A 21,084-nucleotide genomic window follows, 5' to 3' on the forward strand; every position below is an offset into this window, starting at 1 on the left:
TATGGCGCATGCGCGCAGTCGCGGAACCCGGAAGCGGGGATGCAGCGCGGCAGAATGAGGTTTGATTCCTCGGTTGATCCCACAATGTCGCAGGAGCAAGGCCCGGGGTCCGCCACGCCTCCCAGTTCTCCGACACTTCTTGACGCTCTGCTCCAGAACCTTTACGACTTCGGTGAGTGCGGGGTCCCAGGAGCCCACGTGGAGAGCAGATCTGAGGAACGTGGTTTTCCTGTGCGGCTCGCGCTGAATTGGCCTCTGCTTTGAGGCTAAAGGTTCTTGCATGTCAACCACCCTTAACTTCGTCCCACCTGGTTCCAGTAGCGGATGCAGAACACATTTCTCCATCGGAAGTCACCCCTTGACCGGGCTCTGTCGAGTTATTCGTCAGACCTTACAACTCGTCCCCAACTCGTCCCCAAGTGTGGGGACCGTCGTACTTTCTTGTAGGAAGCACCGAGGCTTTCCGATTTAACGGGGGCAGTGCACACAGGACCTTGGACTCCCGAAGTAGCCCACTTTTCCATGAGCTCTGGGATGTCCCCTTTCCCCATGCCACCCCCAAGACCTGCCTGACTTTGGTGCGATAGTGTCATTTCGCTCTGGGACCTCGGGCCTGTTGGATAATTCACCAGCTTCATCCTTGTGTGTCCCTCGCCAGAGATATAGTCCTTGGCGAGTTGTCCTTTTCACAACTTTTTTTTTTTTTTTTTGAGACGGAGTCTTCCTTTGTCGCCCAGGCTGGAGTGCAGTGGCGCATCTCGGCTCACTGCAAGCTCCGCCTCCCGGGTTCACGCCATTCTCCTGTCTCAGCCTCCGAGTAACTGGGACTACAGACGGGCACCACCACGCCCGGCTAATTTTTTGTATTTTCAGTAGAGATAGGGTTTCGCCGTGTTAGCCAGGATGGTCTCGATCTCCTGACCTTGTGATCCGCCCGCCTCGGCCTCCCAAAGTGCTGGGATTACAGTCGTGAGCCACCGCGCCCGGCCTTTTTTTTTTTTTTAAACAAGTACGCCAACCTTTTACTCTCCCTTCTTTATCTTGATGGGGGAAAAGGAAAATAAAAGAGCCCATTAAAGTCGCATGGCGTGTCAGTAGGAAGACAGTGCCTCATACTCTGAAGAGCTTGCCCGGGAGAAGGTGACACCCTTTGCACATGCACTAAGGAAAATCATTAGATTTCAGGACAACACACATTTCTTAAATTTACAGCGTGATATTTTAAAAGCTATTTTTATTTTGGAACGACTGCTCAAAATACTAAGCTCACCTAAACAGTAGGAATAATAATTAAAAGTATTGAGAACTTGCCATATACCACATGCTTTTCATGTATTTGCTCATTTAATTTTCAACTTCATAAAATAGACACTGTCATAAATCCCATGATTGCAAATGTAAAAACAAGTGCTAGAGGTTCATGAAACCTGATACAGGTTGTCTAACTGGTAATTTTTGCAGAGCCTGGATTCTGATTCTAGCCCCGGACCCCACGCTTGTATTCACTAGTATTTCTGTGCCCTTGGACATACTGGAGGACAGAGAAGACTTAGTCTCTGACCTTGAGAAGTTTAAACTCTAGAGGAAAAGATTATTCTGCAAAATAATATAATTTATGTCAACACAGGCTGGAAATCATGGTAGGAACTCTGAAGGCATTGAATGTGTGTATTCATTTTTATATCCTTAATGCCAAAGTTTAGCTGGCTCTTAAATGTTTATTGTGTAAAAGATTAAGCAAATAGTAGCAAGCATAAATCAACAGCTGGTAATTTAGAGAGCTCTCTGGTATTTGTAATGCATGTGGGTAAGGATGCCTAGGATTCTGGTGAGAACTTTCAGGTGACTGGTTAGAGTTTGAACAAATGAAATATAGAGTAAATAAGAGAATTTAATAGAAAACAAAGGCATTCAAATTGAGCCAGTTGTCTTAGGTTCATCTTAATTCCTAACTGTGAAAGAAAATAGGGTTCCATGTTCCTGTAACCCGGAGAGTGTTAAAAAGAAACAGTGGCTGCAGTGCCTGATATTTTTAGTATAAAGCCAATTGGGATTACCAGCCCTGGGGACTATTGCTGTGATGACACTTTGAGTAAGGACCAAGGTGGGGACTAAAGTGATTGTACTAATAAGGGTCGAAAACATAAATATAGTTACCTAGGAAAAGATGACCACATTTTGGATTCTCTGCATTTTGCAAATACACTCTATTTGAAGGAAAACAAATAGTTTATTTCTTTGTGTGTGCTTCTAGGTGCATATAGCCCTGGAATATATACAGGTACATTCATCTGATTGGATATTGATGATAGCTAAGACTGAAAATATTTATTTTCCTTCCTGTGTTTGAACAAACAGGAGATACGGAAGGTGAAACAGAACAGAAGAAGATCAAAAAGAAAAGGGAAAACAAGAAGAGAGATGTGGAGGCTGCAGCAGCCTTGGCAGCAGTGCCATCTCCCCTACCTGGTTCTCCCATAAGAGGCCAGAGGAAGAGTGCTTCGAACTTCTTCAAGGAACTTAGAGAAGAGCGGCATTGTGCTCCTGCTGGGACCCCCACAGGTCCCTCTTCAGAACCAGAGATCCTTGCTGCTGCAGTTTATCCCTCTTCCCTAAAGAACAATAGGGAACAAGTAGAAGTGGTAGAATTTCACAGCAGAAATAAAAAAAGAAAATTGACGCCAGATCATAACAAGAGCACAAAGGTAATGAGTTGGTTAGCTTATAGGTACGCGGTGAAACCCCTGGTACTGTAGTATTAGGTGAGTAGCTTTTTAGACTGTGGCAGGAATGCCTGACTATCCTTAGGCCTGCAGATTTGCCAAAAGGACTCACAGGACCCAAGACAGCATATAGCCCTTATCTGTCATGTAGGCCTATAGACTGACCTTAGTTATTCAAGTTCTAAACCTCCAGTGAAAAGCAGGTATTCACCATCAATCACATTGCTAGTATAAACAGTCTGGGAAAACTTGGTACAGCAGTGGTTCAAGACTTCAGGTATGCAAAAACACTCTGATCAGGCAGAATATTCTAATTGCTCAATTCTCAGGAGCCAGCCAACTGCCAGTGGTGAAAATAGGACTTTCTTGAGAATGTGCAGGGTTTGATAAACACAGGCCTGCTGAGTTAACCCTTTCAGCAACTCTTTCTGGCGTTCCTGTTATGTGCTAGCCACAGTTGTAGGCACTGAGATATAGCAGTGAACAAAATATATAGAAATTCTTGCTGTTGAGGAAAAGCAATGCTGGTGGAAAAGCAATTTGATTTTTCTGAGCAGTAATCCTTTTCAGACTGAACTTGTAAATCTGACCCAAAATTCAGTCCTCAAGGGTGGTGTGGTTTCTCCTCCAAATGTTTTTAATGTTTTTTTTTGAGACGGAGTCTTGCTCTGTCATCCAGGCTGGAGTGCAGTGGTGCAATCTTGGCTCATTGCAAGCTCTGCCTCCTGTGTTCACGCCATTCTTCTGCCTCAGCCTCCCAAGTAGCTGGGACTACAGGCGCCTGCCACCACGTCTGCCTAGTTTTTTGTATTTTTAGTAGAGATGGGGTTTCACTGTGTTAGCCAGGATGGTCTTGATCTTCTGACCTCATGATCCACCCGCCATGGCCTCCCAAAGTGCTGGGACTACAGGCGTGAGCCACTGTACCCGGCCCCAGATGTTTTTAATTTATTGACAAGCATGTCATAATGGCTTTGACAAATTCATTGCTATTCCATTTCTGTAACCTCCCCCATGTCCTGCAAACCTTTGTCTATCAACAAAAAAGTAAGGATTGTATGTATTAGTTTCTAAGGCCACTCTAACAAATTAGCACAAACTTGGTGACTTCAACCAACAGAAATATATTCTCTTATAGTTCTGTAGTCCAGAAGTCCAAAATCAAATTGTTGGCAGGGCCATGCTCCCTCTGAGGGCTCTGGGGGAGAATCCTTTGCCTCTGACCAGAAGGTGGCTCTAAGAGTTTCCTTGGCTTGTGGTGTGTTACATAACTATAATCTCTGCCTCTGTCTTCACATGGCTTTCATCCCTGTGTCCCCGAGTCTCATGTTTCCCTCTGCCTTTCTCTTGGCTTTAGGGCCCACCCTGAATCTGGGATGATCTCCTCTTGAGATGTTTAATTGTGCTATAAAGATCCTTTTCCAAATAAGATCATAATCACAGGTTCTGAAGAGGAGTAGGACATGGCCATATGTTTTTAGAGGCACAGTTCTACCCACTACAAAGATAGTTTGGCTTGCATTGTTCTTGATGAATGTGTGAATGTATGTTAGTGTCCAGTGCTTGCCGCATCTTTATGGTTTTAAAAACCATCTGTATAATCTTTTCTAAAATTCAGGTAGCACTTCACGTCAAGCTCACTGGCATCTCTTCCTCAAAGATCCTTAGTGCATTCTGCTTGCTGAGCGTGGTGGCTCACACCAGTGATCCCAGCACTTTGGGAGGCCGAGGCCAGAGGATTGCTTGAGCTCAGGAAGTCGAGGCTGCAGTGGGCTGTGATTGTGTCACTGCACTCCAGCCTGGGTGACAGAGCGAGACTGTCTCAGAAAAAAAAAAAAAAAAGATTTTTAGTGAATCTATAACTGTATCTACCTTTATTTTAGGATTCTCGATAAGCTTCTTAACTCTTATGTTCCAAATACTAAGGCTCTGGTAACTGTTATGGGTGGGTCAAGAAGTGGATTTCTTTGGTGTTTGGCGCAACCAGAGCCCCGAAGCTGGCCATATCCCACTACCCCAGTGTATCCTACAAATACTGGTATTTTCTGTATGTGTCATGATGTGAAAAATGTTGGAGAGCACTGCTTTGCAATATAATTCAGCATTTGAAGACTTAAACTAACATAAAGCATTTAGGCACCCTTTCTTGTTTCTTCAAGTGTCTCAGACTTCAGTTTCCTCTTATGTTCCCTCATGTTCTTTCTGGAATGGAAAGTTTTTTTTTTAATAGAAAGGACAGAAGAGTTGGGATTGAATGAGTCTGCATTTCCCTGTTGCTTAATAATAGAACATCCATGGCAGTCTGTCAGATTGTCTTTTGCTTCCTGTTCCAAGCGAGCCATTGTGCATTCAAGTTGGCTTTTCTCAGGAGCCTCAGCTCACTCTACATTTTGAACTTCCTGACCTTAATGAAATTTTTCATTTGTCATTGTTGCTGTGCCCTTTCTTCTTCTTTTTTTTTTTAAATGTGTCCTTTGAAATGTGAGTGTGTCTGGTTAAGGAGATAGAACGTGGACACATTAAAAACACATACACCCGTAAAACGACCTCAGAATGTTGCCATTGCAGTGTGGAAATAAATACACGTGAATATAATGCTAGTTCTTACGGCATATTCTGGGTATGCTAAGTAAAAGAGTAGTCAGCCAGCTGGTGCTAATTGGAATACACCATCTGTGCTGAGTTTATGTAACATGGGAAAGTATAGTTGTGCCCTTGTACTCTAAAAACTTCTAAGCCATTACAGGGCAGTTAAACAGACATGGGTGGCAAAAATATATGATGGTTAATGATAACCTCCATGACCAATCGTAGCATCAACTGGTCATTTTTAGAGAATGCTTGAGAAAGGAAGAAGGGGATGATGCGTTGGACAACAATCCAGCTAGCCCTGCCTAGACCCAGGAAATGACCTTATTTTTCCAGAACTTGTGCTATAAATTCTATGATTAAGCTGCCTTGTGCATTGAAGCAGGTTTTCATGGGTTTATCTGGGAACTTGGCCACCATTTATATATATATATTTTTATGTTTAGAGACAGGGTGTCACTCTGTCACTTCTGCTGGAGTGCAGTAGTGCGATCATAGCTCACTGCAGCCTCCAATTCCTGGGCTCAAGCCGTCCTCCTGCCTCAGCCTCCCAAGTGGCTAAGACTATAGGGCACACCACTATGCCTGGCTCATTTTAAAATTTTTTGTAGAGTTTGGGTCTTGTTTTGTTGCCCAGGCTTGGTCTTGAACCACTGGTCTCAAGAAGTCCTTTTGCCTCGGCCTCCCAAAGCACTGGGATTACAGGTTTGAGAGCCACTGTGCCCAGCCATCATGTCCCTTTTTTTTTTTTTTGAGATGGAGTCTTGCTCTGTCACCAGGCTGGAGTGCAGTGGCCCGATCTCAGCTCACTACGACCTCTGCCTCCTGGGTTCAAGCGATTCTCCTCCCTCAGCCTCCCGAGTAGCTGGGACTACAGATGCACACCACCATGCCCAGCTAATTTTTGTATTTTTAGTAGAGACAGGGTTTCACCACGTTGGCCAGGATGGTCTCGATCTCAACCTCATGATCTGCCCTTCTCGACCTCCCAAAGTGCTGGGATTACAGGCGTGAGCCACTGCGTCCGGCCCATGTCCCATTTTTAATGTAGTGACTATACCAATAATTTGACTGGAAATAGTAAGAGATCACATATTCATTCCTCCACTTATTCCAGCAATCGCTGGGTGCCTGCTCTCTGCAGACCTTGCAGATGGAGCAGTGAAGAAGGTAATAGTGCTTTGCCTTTATGGAGTATACTATACAATCTACTTCGGAGTCGAGCAATATAATATAATTAGAAAGAATTATAAACAAATAGGTTCGTGGAGTACCATGCAGAACCTAGTCTAGATACAGTGCTCAGGGAGTTCTCTCAGGAGGCAGCATTCAGGCTAATGCTGTATTAAATGGTGCTGGTGAATGGGACAGAGAAGAGCGAGCCAAGGAGGGGAAAACAGCTTTGCTAACACTGTGGGGTGTGAAGAGGCCTGGCATGTTCAAGGAGCTGGAAGAAGTCTAGCAGGACTAGGACAGAGGGGAGAATGGTTGGTGCTGATACAAGAGAGACAGGCTGAGACCAGCTCTTGCCGGGTCTCATAGGCAGTAGTGAGCCTTGGGACTTTAGTCTTAAGTACATGAGAAGCCACCAAAGAATTTCATGCAAGAGCATGAGGTGATCTGATTTACATTTTAAAAAGATCACTGTAGCTCCTATATGGTAAATGGATTATAAGGGAGCAATAGCAAGAGGCATGAGGAGACTGATTTAGGGGTTTGTTGCAGTGGTCCAGGTTCAAACAGCATGGCCTGGACTAATGATCTCAAAAAAATGAATGGGGAAACCTACTCTTTCATAGGTGCAAGACTGCCTGTAAGGAAGAAAATTCTTACGCTTTAAGCAATGGAAGTGTCAGATGTAGCTTAACACGCCTGTGTGTTGCTCAGCCCTTAGGGCTGTGTCGCTCCCATTTCTCCATAGCTAGCATTGGGCTGTTTTAACGTGAATCATTCACTGGCCCTGTTTCAGGAACCTTAGCCTCCTTTGTGGCCTTAGATAAGAAAGAGATAAGAAACACATAACAGAATAGTGTTCTGTAGATCAGAAGGGACCTTTGCATCCTGAGACTGAGGTACATGGAGGCTGCCCCTGAGCATATAGCGAATTGCTAATACTTACTGGGGGTGTACTGAGAGTGTTTATTCATTAATTCATTTATGAGGGGTGTACTGAGAGTGTTTATTCATTAATTCATTTATGAGGGGTGTACTGAGAGTGTTTATTCATTAACTCATTTATGAGGGGTGTACTGAGAGTGTTTATTCATTAACTCATTTATGGTCTCAAGCCTCACAATTCCTGGGACCTGTCTTCATTTCACAGAGGAGCTTGAGACTTCCAAGAGGTTAAGTTACTTGCCTGTAGTTAAACATTAACCTCACAGCCCCATATCTACAATTCCGAACACCCAGAGCTCTGGAAACCACAATTTGATTGATCTTTTTTCTTTTAAGATTGGTGCAAATTTATTTGACAGAAAAACCTGACAAAGCTTTTAAAAATCATTTTTGTTTGGCCGGGCACGGTGGCTCATGCCTGTAATCCCAGCACTTTGGGAGGCTGAGGCAGGTGGATCAGAAGGTCAGGAGTTCAAGACTAGCCTGGCCAATATGGTGAAACCCTGTCTCTACTAAAAATACAAAAATTAACTGGGCATGGTGGCGGGCACCTGTAGTCCCAGCTACTTGGGAGGCTGAGGCAGGAGAATCACTTGAACCCAGTAGTCGGAGGTTGCATTGAGCCGAGATCATGCCACTACACTCCAGTCTGGGCAACAGAGTAAGACTCCCTCTCAAAAAAAAAATTTTTTTTTGTTTGTCTCATTTAGTATGAATATTCATTGATATTGCCACAGAAATACTAATGTGTTTAATTATGAGTTACTGCCTTGGACCCTACTGAAAGTGGTCTGTAATATTCAGTATGTTCAGTTTTGCCTTTTTAAAATGTAAAGACTTCTGAATTTTAAAGCTGGAACCTGACCCTAAGGATGCCAAATAAGGGATTATAGAACTGAAGTAAGTGTCAAAGGTCGGGTTCAGACCCCAGGCGTTCTGGCTTCAACACTGTGTACTTAACTGCTGTACTAGAGAGAGCATAGGTGAGGTTAGGCTCTGCTCTTTGTCTTTTGAGTGACACGAGTACACTGCCTCTGAGCCATAACGAGACATAGAGACATTTCTCACAAGTTATCGTCTGACAGCTTTGATCGTTCCCCAAATTCTTGCAGCTCCCATACTTCCCCGAAATATGGATGTAGCCCACTGCACAGTGCTCCACCTGGAAATCCTCCATGCTCCAGTGCCGCTTATTACTTTTACGCCAGACTTCCTGTTCCTGAGTAGAGCAGTGTCAGATGGGTGTTAGGAAGAAAATAATCTAGCTGAAGTAATTTAGACTCATCAAGGTATGAACAAACTTCTTAATATTCATACAGCTGCCTGCATTTTTAAAAGAGCGTTTGTTTACCGAGCTGCTCTTTCTCTAACTGGAGACAGGTTGGTTGGACTCTTCAACTAATAGACTTTAAAAAAAAAAAAAAAGAAAATCACAGCCGCGTAAGAGAAAATACCTAAATCATCCCATAGACAGGTTCACCGAGTCTTGTGGTCTGCCTGCCTTCATCTCTCACTTTTCTTCCAAACAGTTCTTTCTTTTTCTAGCTTTTCCTCCTTCTTCCCTGCCCAACATATAAGTTCTCAAAATCTCCATACATATCCCTCTCCTTGTGTGGGATAGTAAGGCTAGATTAGTTGGGATAGGTTAGACGTAATCCCTACGTCCCAGTGGTTTAAAAGACAAAAGTTAATTTTTCTCATGTTACATGGCCATTGGAATTTGCAGAGGCAGGTCTCCTGTGCCACATCATCCTCATCTAGGGACCCGGGATGATGGGGTGCCACCATCTGGAGGGTTGTTAGTTGCTTTAATGAAGGAAAGGGGAGTTAACGAAGGGCTCTTAAGGGTTTCACGTGGAAGTAGGCACATACCCCCTCTGCTCGTGTTTCTTTGGCCAGGGAAAGCCACCTGGGCATTCCTAGCATCAAGTAGACAGGGAAGCGTGAGTCGCCTGTGTGCCTGGAAGTAGAGGAGGACCCAGTATTGCCTATGGGCAGTAATGCCTCTTACCGCAGAGAATATGGGGGGAAAGAAAACCGAGGAGACCACTGATGGTTTCTCAGTCAGGTCATGTATTATGAATAATGTGCTGAAGTGATTCTCAAGCTATGAATAAAAATAAAAATTAGGTAGTGCTGGGTCGTGCTAATAGGGACTCAGCATCTGTGAAATAATGAGCCAAGAATTTTTTTCCCCAAAAGTTTGTGTTTGATACATGCACAGATCTAGACCTCAGACCCTTTCTCAAAAAGCCGTCAATAGCTACAAAACTAAGATGTTTCTGGTGAACTGTTTAACGAGGGATGAGGACACCGAGGTATCCGTGTCTGTGCCAGAGCTACCACCAAGGGGCTCTTGGTCTAGTCGGCCCTTCAGCCCTGGTGTCCCCACGGCCAAGGTGCAGGGGATTAGGTATTCTCTGTGGCTGCTGATGGGGACAGCAGGGACTAGGAGAGGCCTGACATTGCTCCTCTCTTTTGTAGGCCAGTCTCTCTCCAGGGCCGAGGGGTTTCAACCTCATAGTAGCTGTCATACGGTTGGCCAAGAATTTTATTACTGTGCTGAAATCCTCTTTAAATTGCTCCATTCTCATGCTAATCTCTAGTAACAAATCAGCCAAAACCATCTATGACATCTCCAGTATTGCTAGAAATTTGACGTGTCTAGCGCCACTGCACTCCAGCCTGGCAACAGAGTGAGACCCCGTCTCAAAAAAAAAAAAAAAGAAAGAAAGAAAAAAGAAATGGAAATGTTCAACTTAGAAAGTTGATTTAGCCATTACTTCAGTGACGCAGGTAGGAGGAAAGAGAGGAATTACTTAAATGTTTAGAAAAGGTGGTAAATACCTTAGGGGATCTTGGAGATCTGGGAACAGTATACAGGGTTTTGTTTGATTTTTTAGGGCTTAAATATGGTCGTAGTAAATAGATTGGATGTGCATGGCAGTGGAAAAGATATCATAACTTGAAAGTAAATGTGGAATTTTTTCCAGTCATGGAATAGGAAGAAGACTCTTTCTGGGGTAGATAAATTGGAAGTGGCTCACACAGAGTCCTCCATGCTATGCCTGTGTATTACTTAAGGCACTTGATGCTGTCAGCCAAGTGGGAGACAGGTTTGGAGAAAATCTTAAGCCAGGAAGGAAGATGAAGTAAATGGAAAGTGCGTCTGTTGTGATTAATAGCACAGAGCTAGGCCATACTCCTGGACCCTGACAGTGGTCCTCTGCTGTCCCGTCCTCTGTTACCATCAGCACCCCAATCCTGTGGAGAGCCAGTCAGTGTCCGGTGTGACAGTGGATGCCTGTGATGCTGCTGACGGAATAGTCAGTAGATCCGTTAGGAATAAGAGCATTGGGTAAGCCTTGCTGTATTTTGGACCCTGTGCCACACACTTACTACACTTTATCCTGTTTTATCATAATAACTCCCCTGTGAATTAAGTGCAGAGGTCCTCATCATCTGAAGAGTCATTTCATAGGGAGACAGGAGCCATCGTCTATGAAAACTTGAAGTGACTGACTGTCCAAACCCACACACCTTAAATACGGTGTTGGAGGCTAGGGTGGGGGATGAGGAACCAGGCTAAGCGGAAGCACAGCTCCTGGAGAAGGAGAGAGCGAGTGGACTCCACTGTGGCTGCCTCGTGGACTGTGTAGTTGCAGGGTGGACTGCCACCATTGGTGGACAATGGTACATGGTGCCGTTGTGATAGGCACCTCTTGGCAGGTAGGGCAGGGGACAGGTTGTTATAAAGAGTCATGTATTTTGGGGGCATTTGCAGCAGCATCATTTTCTATTAGGAATTATAAACCAAATCTCCACCATGCTAGGAATCTGATGTTCCTGAAAGAACTGTTTAGCCCATTACTCTAGTGACCAGATGGGAGGGAAGAAAGAAATAATTACTTGAATATAGCAGTTTTACTCTCTAAATTTTACCCTCTAAAATTCCTGCTCGTAGGCTTCCTTTCCTAAACCCTCCCAGCAAGCAGCAAGCAGAATTTTCTGTATGTGATATGTGAGATTTAGGCATTGCTCTCTTACCAGCTTTCCTTTTTTTCTCAGTTTCTCATCATCACTTTTATAAGCTTTGAGACCCTAAAAGGTAGTCTTTATTTTTCTTCTGTTGTTAATTAGGATTTTGAGCAACATGCTTGTATTACTTTTGACATTTAGCCATCTGGGCCAGTTTCAAGGTTTCTTTCTGTTTTCCAATTTTTAAATTGTGGTGAAATACACATGAATGTAAAATTGACCATTTTAACCTTTTTTTTTTTTTTTTTTTTCTGAGATGATGTCTCACTCTGTCGCCCAGGCTGGAGTGCAGAGGCGATCTCGGCTCACTGCAAGCTCCGCCTCCCGGGTTCATGCCATTCTCCTGTCTCAGCCTCCCGAGTAGCTGGGACTACAGACGCCTGACACCATGCCTGGCTAATTTTTTGTACCTTTCGTAGAGATGGGGTTTCACTGTGTTAGCCAAGATGGTCTCGATCTCCTGACCTCGTGATTCACCTGCCTCAGTCTCCCAAAGTACTGGGATTACAGGCATGAGCCACCGCACCCGACCCATTTTAACCATTTTTAAGCGTGCAGTTCAGTAGTGTTAAGCTCATTCACAGTGTTGTGCTGCCCTCATTACCATCCATCTTTAGAACTCTTCTCAGCTTGCCAAACTGATGCTGATGTTCTATACCCATTAAACACCAACTCCCCATTCCCTCCCCCCGGCCCCTGGCGGCAGCCATTCTAACTTCTGTCTGTGTGAATTTGACTCCTCTGGGTATTTCATAAAATGGAATCATGCACATACCCTTCTGTGACTGGCTTATTTCACTTTGCATCATGTCTTCAAGGTTCATCCATGTTGTAGCATGGGTTAGGAGTTCCTTCTTTTTTCAGGCTGTGGAATATTCCAGCATGTGTATATGCCACGTTCAAAAATATCTGTTCATCTGTTGGTGGACATTTGAGTTGCTTCTGCATTTATTATGAATAATGCTGCTATGAATGTAGGTGTACAAATATCTCTCCAGGTTCTTTTGGGTATATGCCCGGAAGAGGAATTGTCAGATCATATAATTCTATTTTTTAATTTTTGAGGAACCATGATCATTGTTTTCCCCAATGCCTATACCACGTGGTAAAACTTTCCCACCAATACAGGACATGGGTTCTAGTTTCTCTACATCCTTGCCAACACTTGTTATTTTCTGGTTTTTTGATAGTAGCCAGTCTAGTGGGTGTGAGAGAGTCACTTTCAGGTTCCTTAAAACATTACTCTTTTGGTGATAGATACTATAATGATATAGTAACAGATAATCTAAATAAGAATTTTTTCTCTCAGCAGACTGAATCTGGTGTTTTGGAGAGAGATGTGGATATACAAGAATTTAACCTAGAAAAGGTATGTACTTTGAGATTGTTAAATTATTTATAATTAATTTTATTTACAATATTTGTTTGTAAATGTATGTATTAAATTTATTATAAGTTTATAACATGACATGCAAACTGTGTAGTATAAATGTTAGATATTATAAAAATCAACGGTTTTTTGTTTTTGAGATAGAGTTTCACTCTTGTTGCTCAGGCTTGAGTGCAATGGCGCCATCTCGGCTCACTGCAACCTGCACCTCCTGGGTTCAAGTGATTCTTCTGCCTTAGCCTCCTGAGCAGTTGGGATTACAGGTGCCTGCCACCACACCCAGCTAATTTTTTGCATTTTTAGTAGAGATGGGATTTCCCCATGTTAGTCGACCTCAGGTGATAAACCCGCCTTGGCCTCCCAAAGTGCTGGGATTACAGGCATGAGCCACTGCACCTGGCCAAAATTAACAGTTTTATAATATCTAAAAATTATTTTACATGTCTAAAAGTTGGGAAAATGGTTAAGCAAATCATACTGCATTCCCCCTTTTTTTTTTTTTTTTTTGAGACAGTCTCCCTCTGTCATCCAGGCTGTAGTGCAGTGGTAGGATCTTGGCTCACTGCAGCCTCTGGCTCCTGGATTCAAGTGATCCTCCCACTTCAGCCTCCCGAGTAGCTGGGATTACAGGCATGTGCCACCACACCCAGATAATTTTTGTATTTTTAATAGAGGTGGGGTTTCACCATGTTGGCCAAGCTGGTCTTGAACTCCTGACCTCAAGTGATCCACCTGGCTCGTCCTCCCAAAGTGCTGGGATGACAGGCGTGAGCCACCACGCCCGGTCTGCACTCACTTGATTGAGTATTATATACTCATTTAATACATGATGGTTTTGTGACTACAATGCCACTGATGCAATGCTAAGTATGGGGATATGTATATTCTGTGGTTGTAATGTTTTAAAGAGCACGTAAGAAAAAAGACGGGAAGAAGTAATCCGACAACTAAGAGTGGGTATTGCTGACGTTTTCTCTTCCTTCTAAAACTATGGATCTATGTTTGAAGCTGCTGTGATAAATGGTTTCTAAGTGTGAGTGTGTGTGTTTGGAGAGGTGTTTTTCAGTTGAAATTATTGCCTTTATGGACAATGGCTTGTTTTAGAGAGCATCTTAAAGCTCTTAACTACAGAGCTCTGCATTGAATCCTGGCTCTGTTATTACTTTGTGCAGAGATAATTCTTTGTATCAGCTGTTCAAATTGCACATGGGAGAGGGCTGGGCACGGTGGCTCACGCTTGTAATCCCAGCACTTTGGGAGGCTGAGGCGGGCGGATCACGAGGTCAGGAGATTGAGACCATCCTGGCTAACACGGTGAAACCCCGTCTCTACTAAAAAATACAAAAAATTAGCCGGGCATCGTGGCGGGTGCCTGTAGTCCCAGCTACTCGGGAGGCTGAGGCAGGAGAATGGCATGAACCCTGGAGGCGGAGGTTGCAGTCAGCCGAGATCATGCCACTGCACTTCAGCCTGGGCGACAGAGCGAGACTCTGTCTCAGAAAAAAAAAAAAAAAAAAACCATGGGAGAGGGCCAGGCACGGTGGCTCACACCTGTAATCCCAGCACTTTGGGAGGCTGAGGTGGGAGGATCACTTGAGCCTAGAAATTCAAGGCCAGTCTGGGCAACATGGTGAGACCTCTTCTCTACAAAACTTTTTAAGAATTAGCTGGGTGTGGTGGTGCGTGCCTATAGTCCTAGCTACTCGGGAAATCATGCCTAGGAGGTCAAGGCTGCAGTGAGACATGTGAGACATGATCACCCCTCTTTTTAACTGTACTCCATCTTGTGGGGGTAACAGAGCAAGACCCTGTCTCCAAGGAAAAAAATGGGAGAAAGATGTTGTGAGAGATGGTATATGGTAGGAGAGCCTCCATAGAGCTCCTTTGACCACACGACAGTGGAGTTATTATTCCTATGTGCTGTTATTGCAGAGCAGTGGATCTGAAATGCATTACTTCTGGCAATATGTTTTTTTCTTGGGAGTTGTTGGAACACACTTGCGTCTGATTGTGCTTTGTGTCCGCAGGCTCGTTTAGAAGTGCACCGCTTTGGGATCACTGGTTATGGAAAAGGAAAGGAGAGAATCCTGGAACAGGAACGTGCCATTATGTTGGGCGCTAAGGTGAGGGGCTGCTGCTACCTTTCATCACCAGACAACATGCCAAAAAAGCAAGAGCAAGGAAAGCCAAGAGCAAGTCAGGGCAAGGGACACTGGCACATTTTTGCAGAATAAAATATGATGGTTTGTTTCCTTGTTCTTTCATGACAGCCTCCTAAGAAGAGTTATGTGAATTACAAGGTTTTACAGGAGCAAATTAAAGAAAAAAAGGCAGCAAAGGAAGAAGAAAAGAGACTGGTAGGTGTGATGGTCTGTCCTTTATTCAGCTAGAATGGGAAGATGGATGCTCTTTGACACAGTGGAATGCCAGAAGCCGCTGCTTGGAGAGCAATGAAGGCACCAGAGTTAAAGGATCCCATGCTCTCCACTTCTTCAAGTTAGCTCTGTTTAGTAATACCAGCCAAGTAATCTGGCATACTTACTTGCAAGATTTGCTTTGAAATAGCAAGCTCCTTGTCTTAGTCCGTTTGTGTTGCTGTAAAGGAATGCCTGATGCTGGGTAATTTATAAAGAAAAGAGGCTGATTTGGAGCATAGTTCTGCAGACTGCACAGGAAGCATAGCACTGGCATCTGCTTGGCTTCCGGTGAGACTCTGAAGCTGCTTCCACTCATGAGGGAAGGCAGAGGGAAGCCCATGTGTACAGAGATCACATGGCAAGAGCGAGACGTGAAAGAGCGAAGCAGCAGCGTGGAGAGGTGCTGGGCTCTTTTTAACAAACAGCTCTCATGGGAAATGGGAAGTAACAGAGGGAGAACTCGCTCATTACCATGAGGACAGCACCAAGCCATTCATGAAGGATCCGTTGCCATGACCCAAACACCTCCCACTAGGTCCCGTCTCTAATGTTGGGATCAAATGTCAACCTGAGGTTTGGAGGGTTAGATATCCAAACTATAGCAATCCTGTTCCAACAATGCAGGCTACTTTGATCTTTCTTCTACACTTAGTTTTTTTTGTTGTTGTTTTGTGTTTTTTTTTTTTTTTTTTTGCATTTTACATTGTATAACCTTGTATACAACACAAGGGCCTATGAAAAACCACAAGGGGAATAGATGTTACGCTTTCTACCTTTCACCTAAAATGGAAGATTTGAGCTTTCAGTGTAAGACTATTAGTCTCACCTGGAATAGCCATTCACATTCTTTTTTCTTTTTCTTTCTAACTGAGACGGGGTCTTGCTGTGTTACCCAGGCTGGTCTTGAATTCCTGGGATCAAGTGATCCTCCTGCCTTGGCTTCCTGGAGTGCTAGGGCTATAGGCATGAGCCACCACGCCAGGCCCAGCCTTTCACATTCTTGAACAGGTTTTAGGGTAAAACTTTGAGACTGTTATGTTTAATATGCCCACTTAAAAGAAATATTAAAAATGGTATCTCAGTGACTTGGTCACAAACCTCTTGCCTTTGTTTGAATCCCATTATTCATTACTGATGTGTATATGATCTTAAATTCTGAAATCAGGCCCAAGAAACAGATATTTTCAAGAGAAAGAAGAGGAAAGGACAGGAGGACAGGTGAGTGATTTTATCAGGCCCTGGGGTTGAACAATCTGGATGAACCTACTGATTAGTTCTGAAAAGGATGCCTTGAATGTATGTGGTGTTGCTAGCCCATTAGAGTGCTTCACTCTCTCTCATTTATCCTTATCAAAGTAGGATTTAGTAAATTGTGCAAGATCAAACAACTGCCTGAGAACTGAATTAGGAAGTTTCTCCAATCTCCCACTTTTCACCGACACTCCAAGTGACTAGTGGAAAAGCTGCGTATTACATTTCCAAGAAAAGACTTCTGTTCTAAGAGTGCTGCTACAGCAGCATAGTCTGGGTCTGTATTGCCTGCTCTTTGACATACCACGTAAGATAGAGCACCGTAATTATGAATAAGGGATGTTGACTTCGTTGCTTTATACTTGTTTCTTAGCTTTTGTTCAAGTGCCTTTTTCTGTCTCTTTGAGTTACTGTTTCAGAACGGACTCTTTTTGTCTTAGCCTGTTTTCTTGGGCTCCTAGTGCACTTGTATGTGCTGTAAAATAGTCATTTGTTCTGGCCACCGATCTCTATCTGTTGAATGCCTCTTTGTGCCAGGCATGTGGGTGCCTTAGGTGTTGGTGTACAGCTGTAATCACACTAAAGATATCCCTGCCCTTGGGGAGCTTCACTGTAGGGAGAGAAACACCCCAAAACATACAAATGGATAAGTAAGATGATACCAGGTACTGGCAAGTATTGTAGAGAAGCTGAAAGAGAGCATTGTGAAAGAAAACCACAGGGAGGGGGTGAGCTGGGAAATGAGTCTGAGGAGGTGACATCGGAGCTGAGAACTGAACAAAGAAGAAGGGCAGCCTGGAAAGGTCTGGTAGCAGAACATTCCTCTCAGAAGAAACCAGGGCGAGGGCCCCGAGGCAGGAAGGCAGTGGCATGTTCAGGGACCACAGGAAGGCGTAGTGGGGTAGGGGGTGTGCGTGGCAGGCAACCAGGAATTTGCAGGCCAGACTGCAGTGGCCTGGTTGGTGGTACTGCGATGCTTGTTGGTAAGTTTAAGACTATTTATAGTACCTTTCTCTCACTTTAAATGTAGGAAATCCAAAAAGAAGAAGTCCGCTCCCAGTATTTTATCAAATGGACGGATTGGACAGGTTGGAAAATTCAAAAACGGAACACTGATTCTGAGCCCAGTTGATATCAAGAAAATAAATTCTTCCAGAGTGGCCAAATGAAGTCCTTTCTCAGATAAAACGAGGATGGGAACAACTGAGTCAACCGCAGTGGCCCTGGGCCCTGTGCGACTCTAGAGAGATCATTCTTACCACACATTTCACAGACTGCTTTTTCATTTTAGAAAAAAAGTCAGACGGAAGTAACATCTCTAGCTGCTGAAGGTCTGTTTCATGGTGCTGAACGCGTTAGGCCCAGTGCAGCATGAATGTGAAGTGAACTCACTGAAAAGTTTTTTAATGTTCTCCAGCAGACTTCACTCCTGTTTCATGTTCACCGGTATTTGGTGCATTTGCCTGGAATACAATTTTTTATAACTTTACTGTTTTGTAAATGCTAGTAGTTTATGTTAAATTGCCTTATAATATTTTTAATGATTTAATGTTACAATATCATGAAATAACCAAGAATCTGATAATTTATCAGTTTTGTGGAAAAGCAGTTTTAATTTTTAGCCTACCATGTGTATAAAATCTACTTGGGAAGAAGTTACATAAGTAAAATACGTTTGTAGTATATGTGCCTGTGACTGTTAAATAATGGATGGTTTTAACACACAGTTTTGTGCCCACGTTCAAGTGAATGTTATTTCTATCAGAGTCTTCATCACCTTTGCAGCCATATGTATGTTTTTAATGATATTGCCCTTGCTTAAAGCTTGTAGCACATTAAAAAAAAGTCTTCGATGATGGTGACAATTTGGGCTTTTAAAATTTTGTTTTTTCAATTTTTTTTTTTTTTGAGACGGAGTCTTGCTCTATCACCCAGACTGGAGTGCAGTGTTGCGATCTGGACTCACTGCAAGCTCCGCCTCCTGGGTTCAAGCAGTTCTCTTGCCTCAGCCTCCCCAGTAGCTGGGACAACAGGCGCACGCTGCCATGCCCAGCTAATTTTTTGTATTTTAGTAGAGACGGGGTTTCACCATGTTGCCCAGGCTGGTCTGAACTCCTGAGCTCAGGCGATCTGCCTGCCTCAGCCTCCCAAAGTGCTGGGATTACAGACTGTTTTTCAATTTTTTAGAGACAAGGCCTTGATCTGTCACTGAGGCTGCAGTGCCCCAGCGTGATCATAACTCACTGTGGCCTTGAACTCTTGGGCTCTTGCCTCAGCCTCCTGAGTAGTTGGTACTAAAGGCATGTGCCACCACACCCAGCTAATTTAAAAGATGTTTTGTAGGCCAGGCCTGGTGGCTCATGCCTGTAATCCCAGCACTTTGGGAGGCTGAGGCTGGCAGATCATGAGGTCAGGAGATCGAGCCCATCCTGGCTAACATGGTGAAACTCCATCTCTACTAAAAAATACAAAAAAATTAGCCCCGCGTGGTAGCGGGTGCCTGTAGTTCTAGCTACTCGGGAGGCTGAGGCAAGAGAATGACATGAACCCGGGAGGCAGAGCTTGCAGTGAGCCGAGATCCGGCCACTGCACTCCAGCCTGAGCAACAGCGAGACTCCGTCTCAAAAAAAAAAAAAGTTTTGTAGGCACTGCATCTTGCCATATTGCTTAGGCTGGTCTTAAACTCCTGGGCTCAAGCTGTCCTCCTACCTCGGCCTCTCAAAGTGCTGGGATTATAGGCGTGAGCCACTGTGCCTGGCTGGCTTTTTTTTTTTTTAATTGCCAAAAAATTTTGATCCTAGCCTAGTGAATGATAATGTTTTGGTCCAAAAATCAGGTATAAATGGCTCACTTTGTTATGGGACTTTATGTTGTCTCTGAAGACACTGACAAATGAGGAACTTGCAAAATGTTTGGAACAATGCCGGCAAAACTGGAATGAGTGGTTTGTTTTCCAGGTTTATTTTGAAAGGCATTATTCATTAGGATATATATTTTGGCTGTAAGAATTTTAAAAAGGTGTAGAAGATCTCAAACATGACAAAAAGACACTAGGAAAAATCTCAGGAGCTGGAAATGACCCATGAGAATGGCTCCTAGATTAGTTTAACTCCTCATCTTCAGCGTTGGAGATGAAGGGAGACCTAATTCTCATGAGCCATCATGGCTCAGACAACTGAGCACTTGGCCTGACTGTGGACCACAGTCCCAGGGTAGTCCATTTTGGAATAGCATACAAATTCCAGGTGTAAATTACTAAGCTTGTTTTTATTTTCACTTAAAACTTTTTTTTTTTTGGGGGGGGTGGCGACAAGATGGTCTTAATATGTTGCCCAGGCTGGACTTGAACTCCTGGGCTCAAGTGATCCTCCTGCCTCAGCCTCCCGAGTAGCTAGGACTACAGGCACAAGCCACCATGTCTGGCTACTTTTTAATTTGCCTGTAAATATTTAAGGAACAGGTTTTTGACCATTGGGTGCTCTGGAAACACTTAGAGGTTTAGGGGCTAAAAGCATAAACCATACCTGTACTTTAAGGACTGAAGATCAAGTTTCAGGCCATGCTCTTATTTCCATTTGATAAGGCTTCCCCTAGCAAGGTCAGCAGCAGAGAAAAGTGACAATGAAAAGAGCATCCAAAGGAAGACGGGGCCACGACCAAGATTCTCGCAGTAGCCAGCCAGGGCAGGGATCAGGGTCTCAGCATCCAGGGCAAACACGCACTCTCTGCCTCCTTTATGCTATCATCTTCCCCTGGGTGGGGTTGCTTCCCAGCCATACATGCATCTGCATGGCTCAGTTCAACGTGCTCTCTGGGGCACATTACATGAGCATGGTGGCTGGCCAGGATTGCGTGAGGTGAAGGGGCTGAACAGGGACGTCTCCAGAACCTTAGTCTTAGGACGAGCTGAATTTGCCAGGACTTGGCTGCAGAGCCCAATTCCTCTGCTGACAAAGTAGAAGAGCATCATTACAGTAACTGTGGAAACTCTTACCTTAATCATTTATTGCCTCGTTTGGACCAATGGTGAAAGGAAGCATTAGATTGTTATCAGCCTAAGGGGAAAAAAAGCAAAGTTCCACTCCATATCGGCACCTCTTACACCCTCCCAGCACTGCCCACCTACTTCGCCCACCAGCTGGTGGCCTGGCTGCTCCCAACATTGCAATTGCGCTGTTATCATTTGCTGGGTTTTCTCAGCTAGGATGACTGCTCCCCTTCTCTCCGATGGATGACCTCAGAGTCCACCCAACTTTGTACAACAGCAGGTCTGACAGGACCAGGCCCATGATGGAACTTCCGGCCACAGGGTCACTTGGCATCAGGTGTGAACATTCTATGTTCCAAACCTGTCTATCCTTCAAGCTCAGGCTCCAGTCCTCAGGAGGACTCAGACATCCCTTACTGAGCACCAATGACAAATCAGAGGTGGTGCTGGGGTGAGGAGATGCTCATCCCTAGTGTGTGTGGTGACGTGGACGTACATAAAAGGGACCTGGTAGCACTGAAGCCAACTGAGCTTATCTGAGAGTGTGGACAGGCTTCCTGAAGCAGAGCT

The 21,084-nt window shown here is 44.2% G+C and overlaps 1 protein-coding gene across 2 annotated transcripts; it reads left to right on the forward strand.

Annotated features, from left to right (window-relative positions):
- Position 1: 1 nt before the first annotated feature.
- Positions 2-18,211, forward strand: CUNH1orf131 (chromosome unknown C1orf131 homolog). 2 transcript variants are annotated; one of them, XM_033199895.1, is made up of 7 exons: positions 2-172; positions 2,359-2,705; positions 12,778-12,837; positions 14,886-14,981; positions 15,129-15,215; positions 16,441-16,493; positions 17,557-18,211. In XM_033199895.1, exons 1-7 carry the CDS (start codon positions 40-42, stop codon positions 17,693-17,695), a joined length of 915 nt encoding a protein of 304 aa, XP_033055786.1. In that variant the 5' UTR covers positions 2-39; the 3' UTR covers positions 17,696-18,211. The 2 variants fall into 2 exon arrangements, with proteins under 2 accessions (XP_033055786.1, XP_033055788.1); XM_033199897.1 differs by having other exon boundaries at positions 12,781-12,837.
- Positions 18,212-21,084: the final 2,873 nt, after the last annotated feature.

The sequence above is a fragment of the Trachypithecus francoisi genome, unplaced genomic scaffold (assembly GCF_009764315.1).
Source record: "Trachypithecus francoisi isolate TF-2019V2 unplaced genomic scaffold, Tfra_2.0 Lachesis_group5, whole genome shotgun sequence".
In the NCBI taxonomy this organism is placed as follows: Eukaryota; Metazoa; Chordata; class Mammalia; order Primates; family Cercopithecidae; genus Trachypithecus; species Trachypithecus francoisi.

What these genes read in the sequence shown, in the direction of transcription:
- CUNH1orf131 (XM_033199895.1), top strand. Translation starts at nt 40, where the DNA reads ATGCAGCGCGGCAGAATGAGGTTTGATTCCTCGGTTGATCCCACAATG. An exon ending in CCAGAACCTTTACGACTTCG is followed by an intron (nt 173 to 2,358) that starts GTGAGTGCGGGG and finishes TTGAACAAACAG; the next exon opens with GAGATACGGAAGGTGAAACA. An exon ending in CCATTATGTTGGGCGCTAAG is followed by an intron (nt 14,982 to 15,128) that starts GTGAGGGGCTGC and finishes CTTTCATGACAG; the next exon opens with CCTCCTAAGAAGAGTTATGT.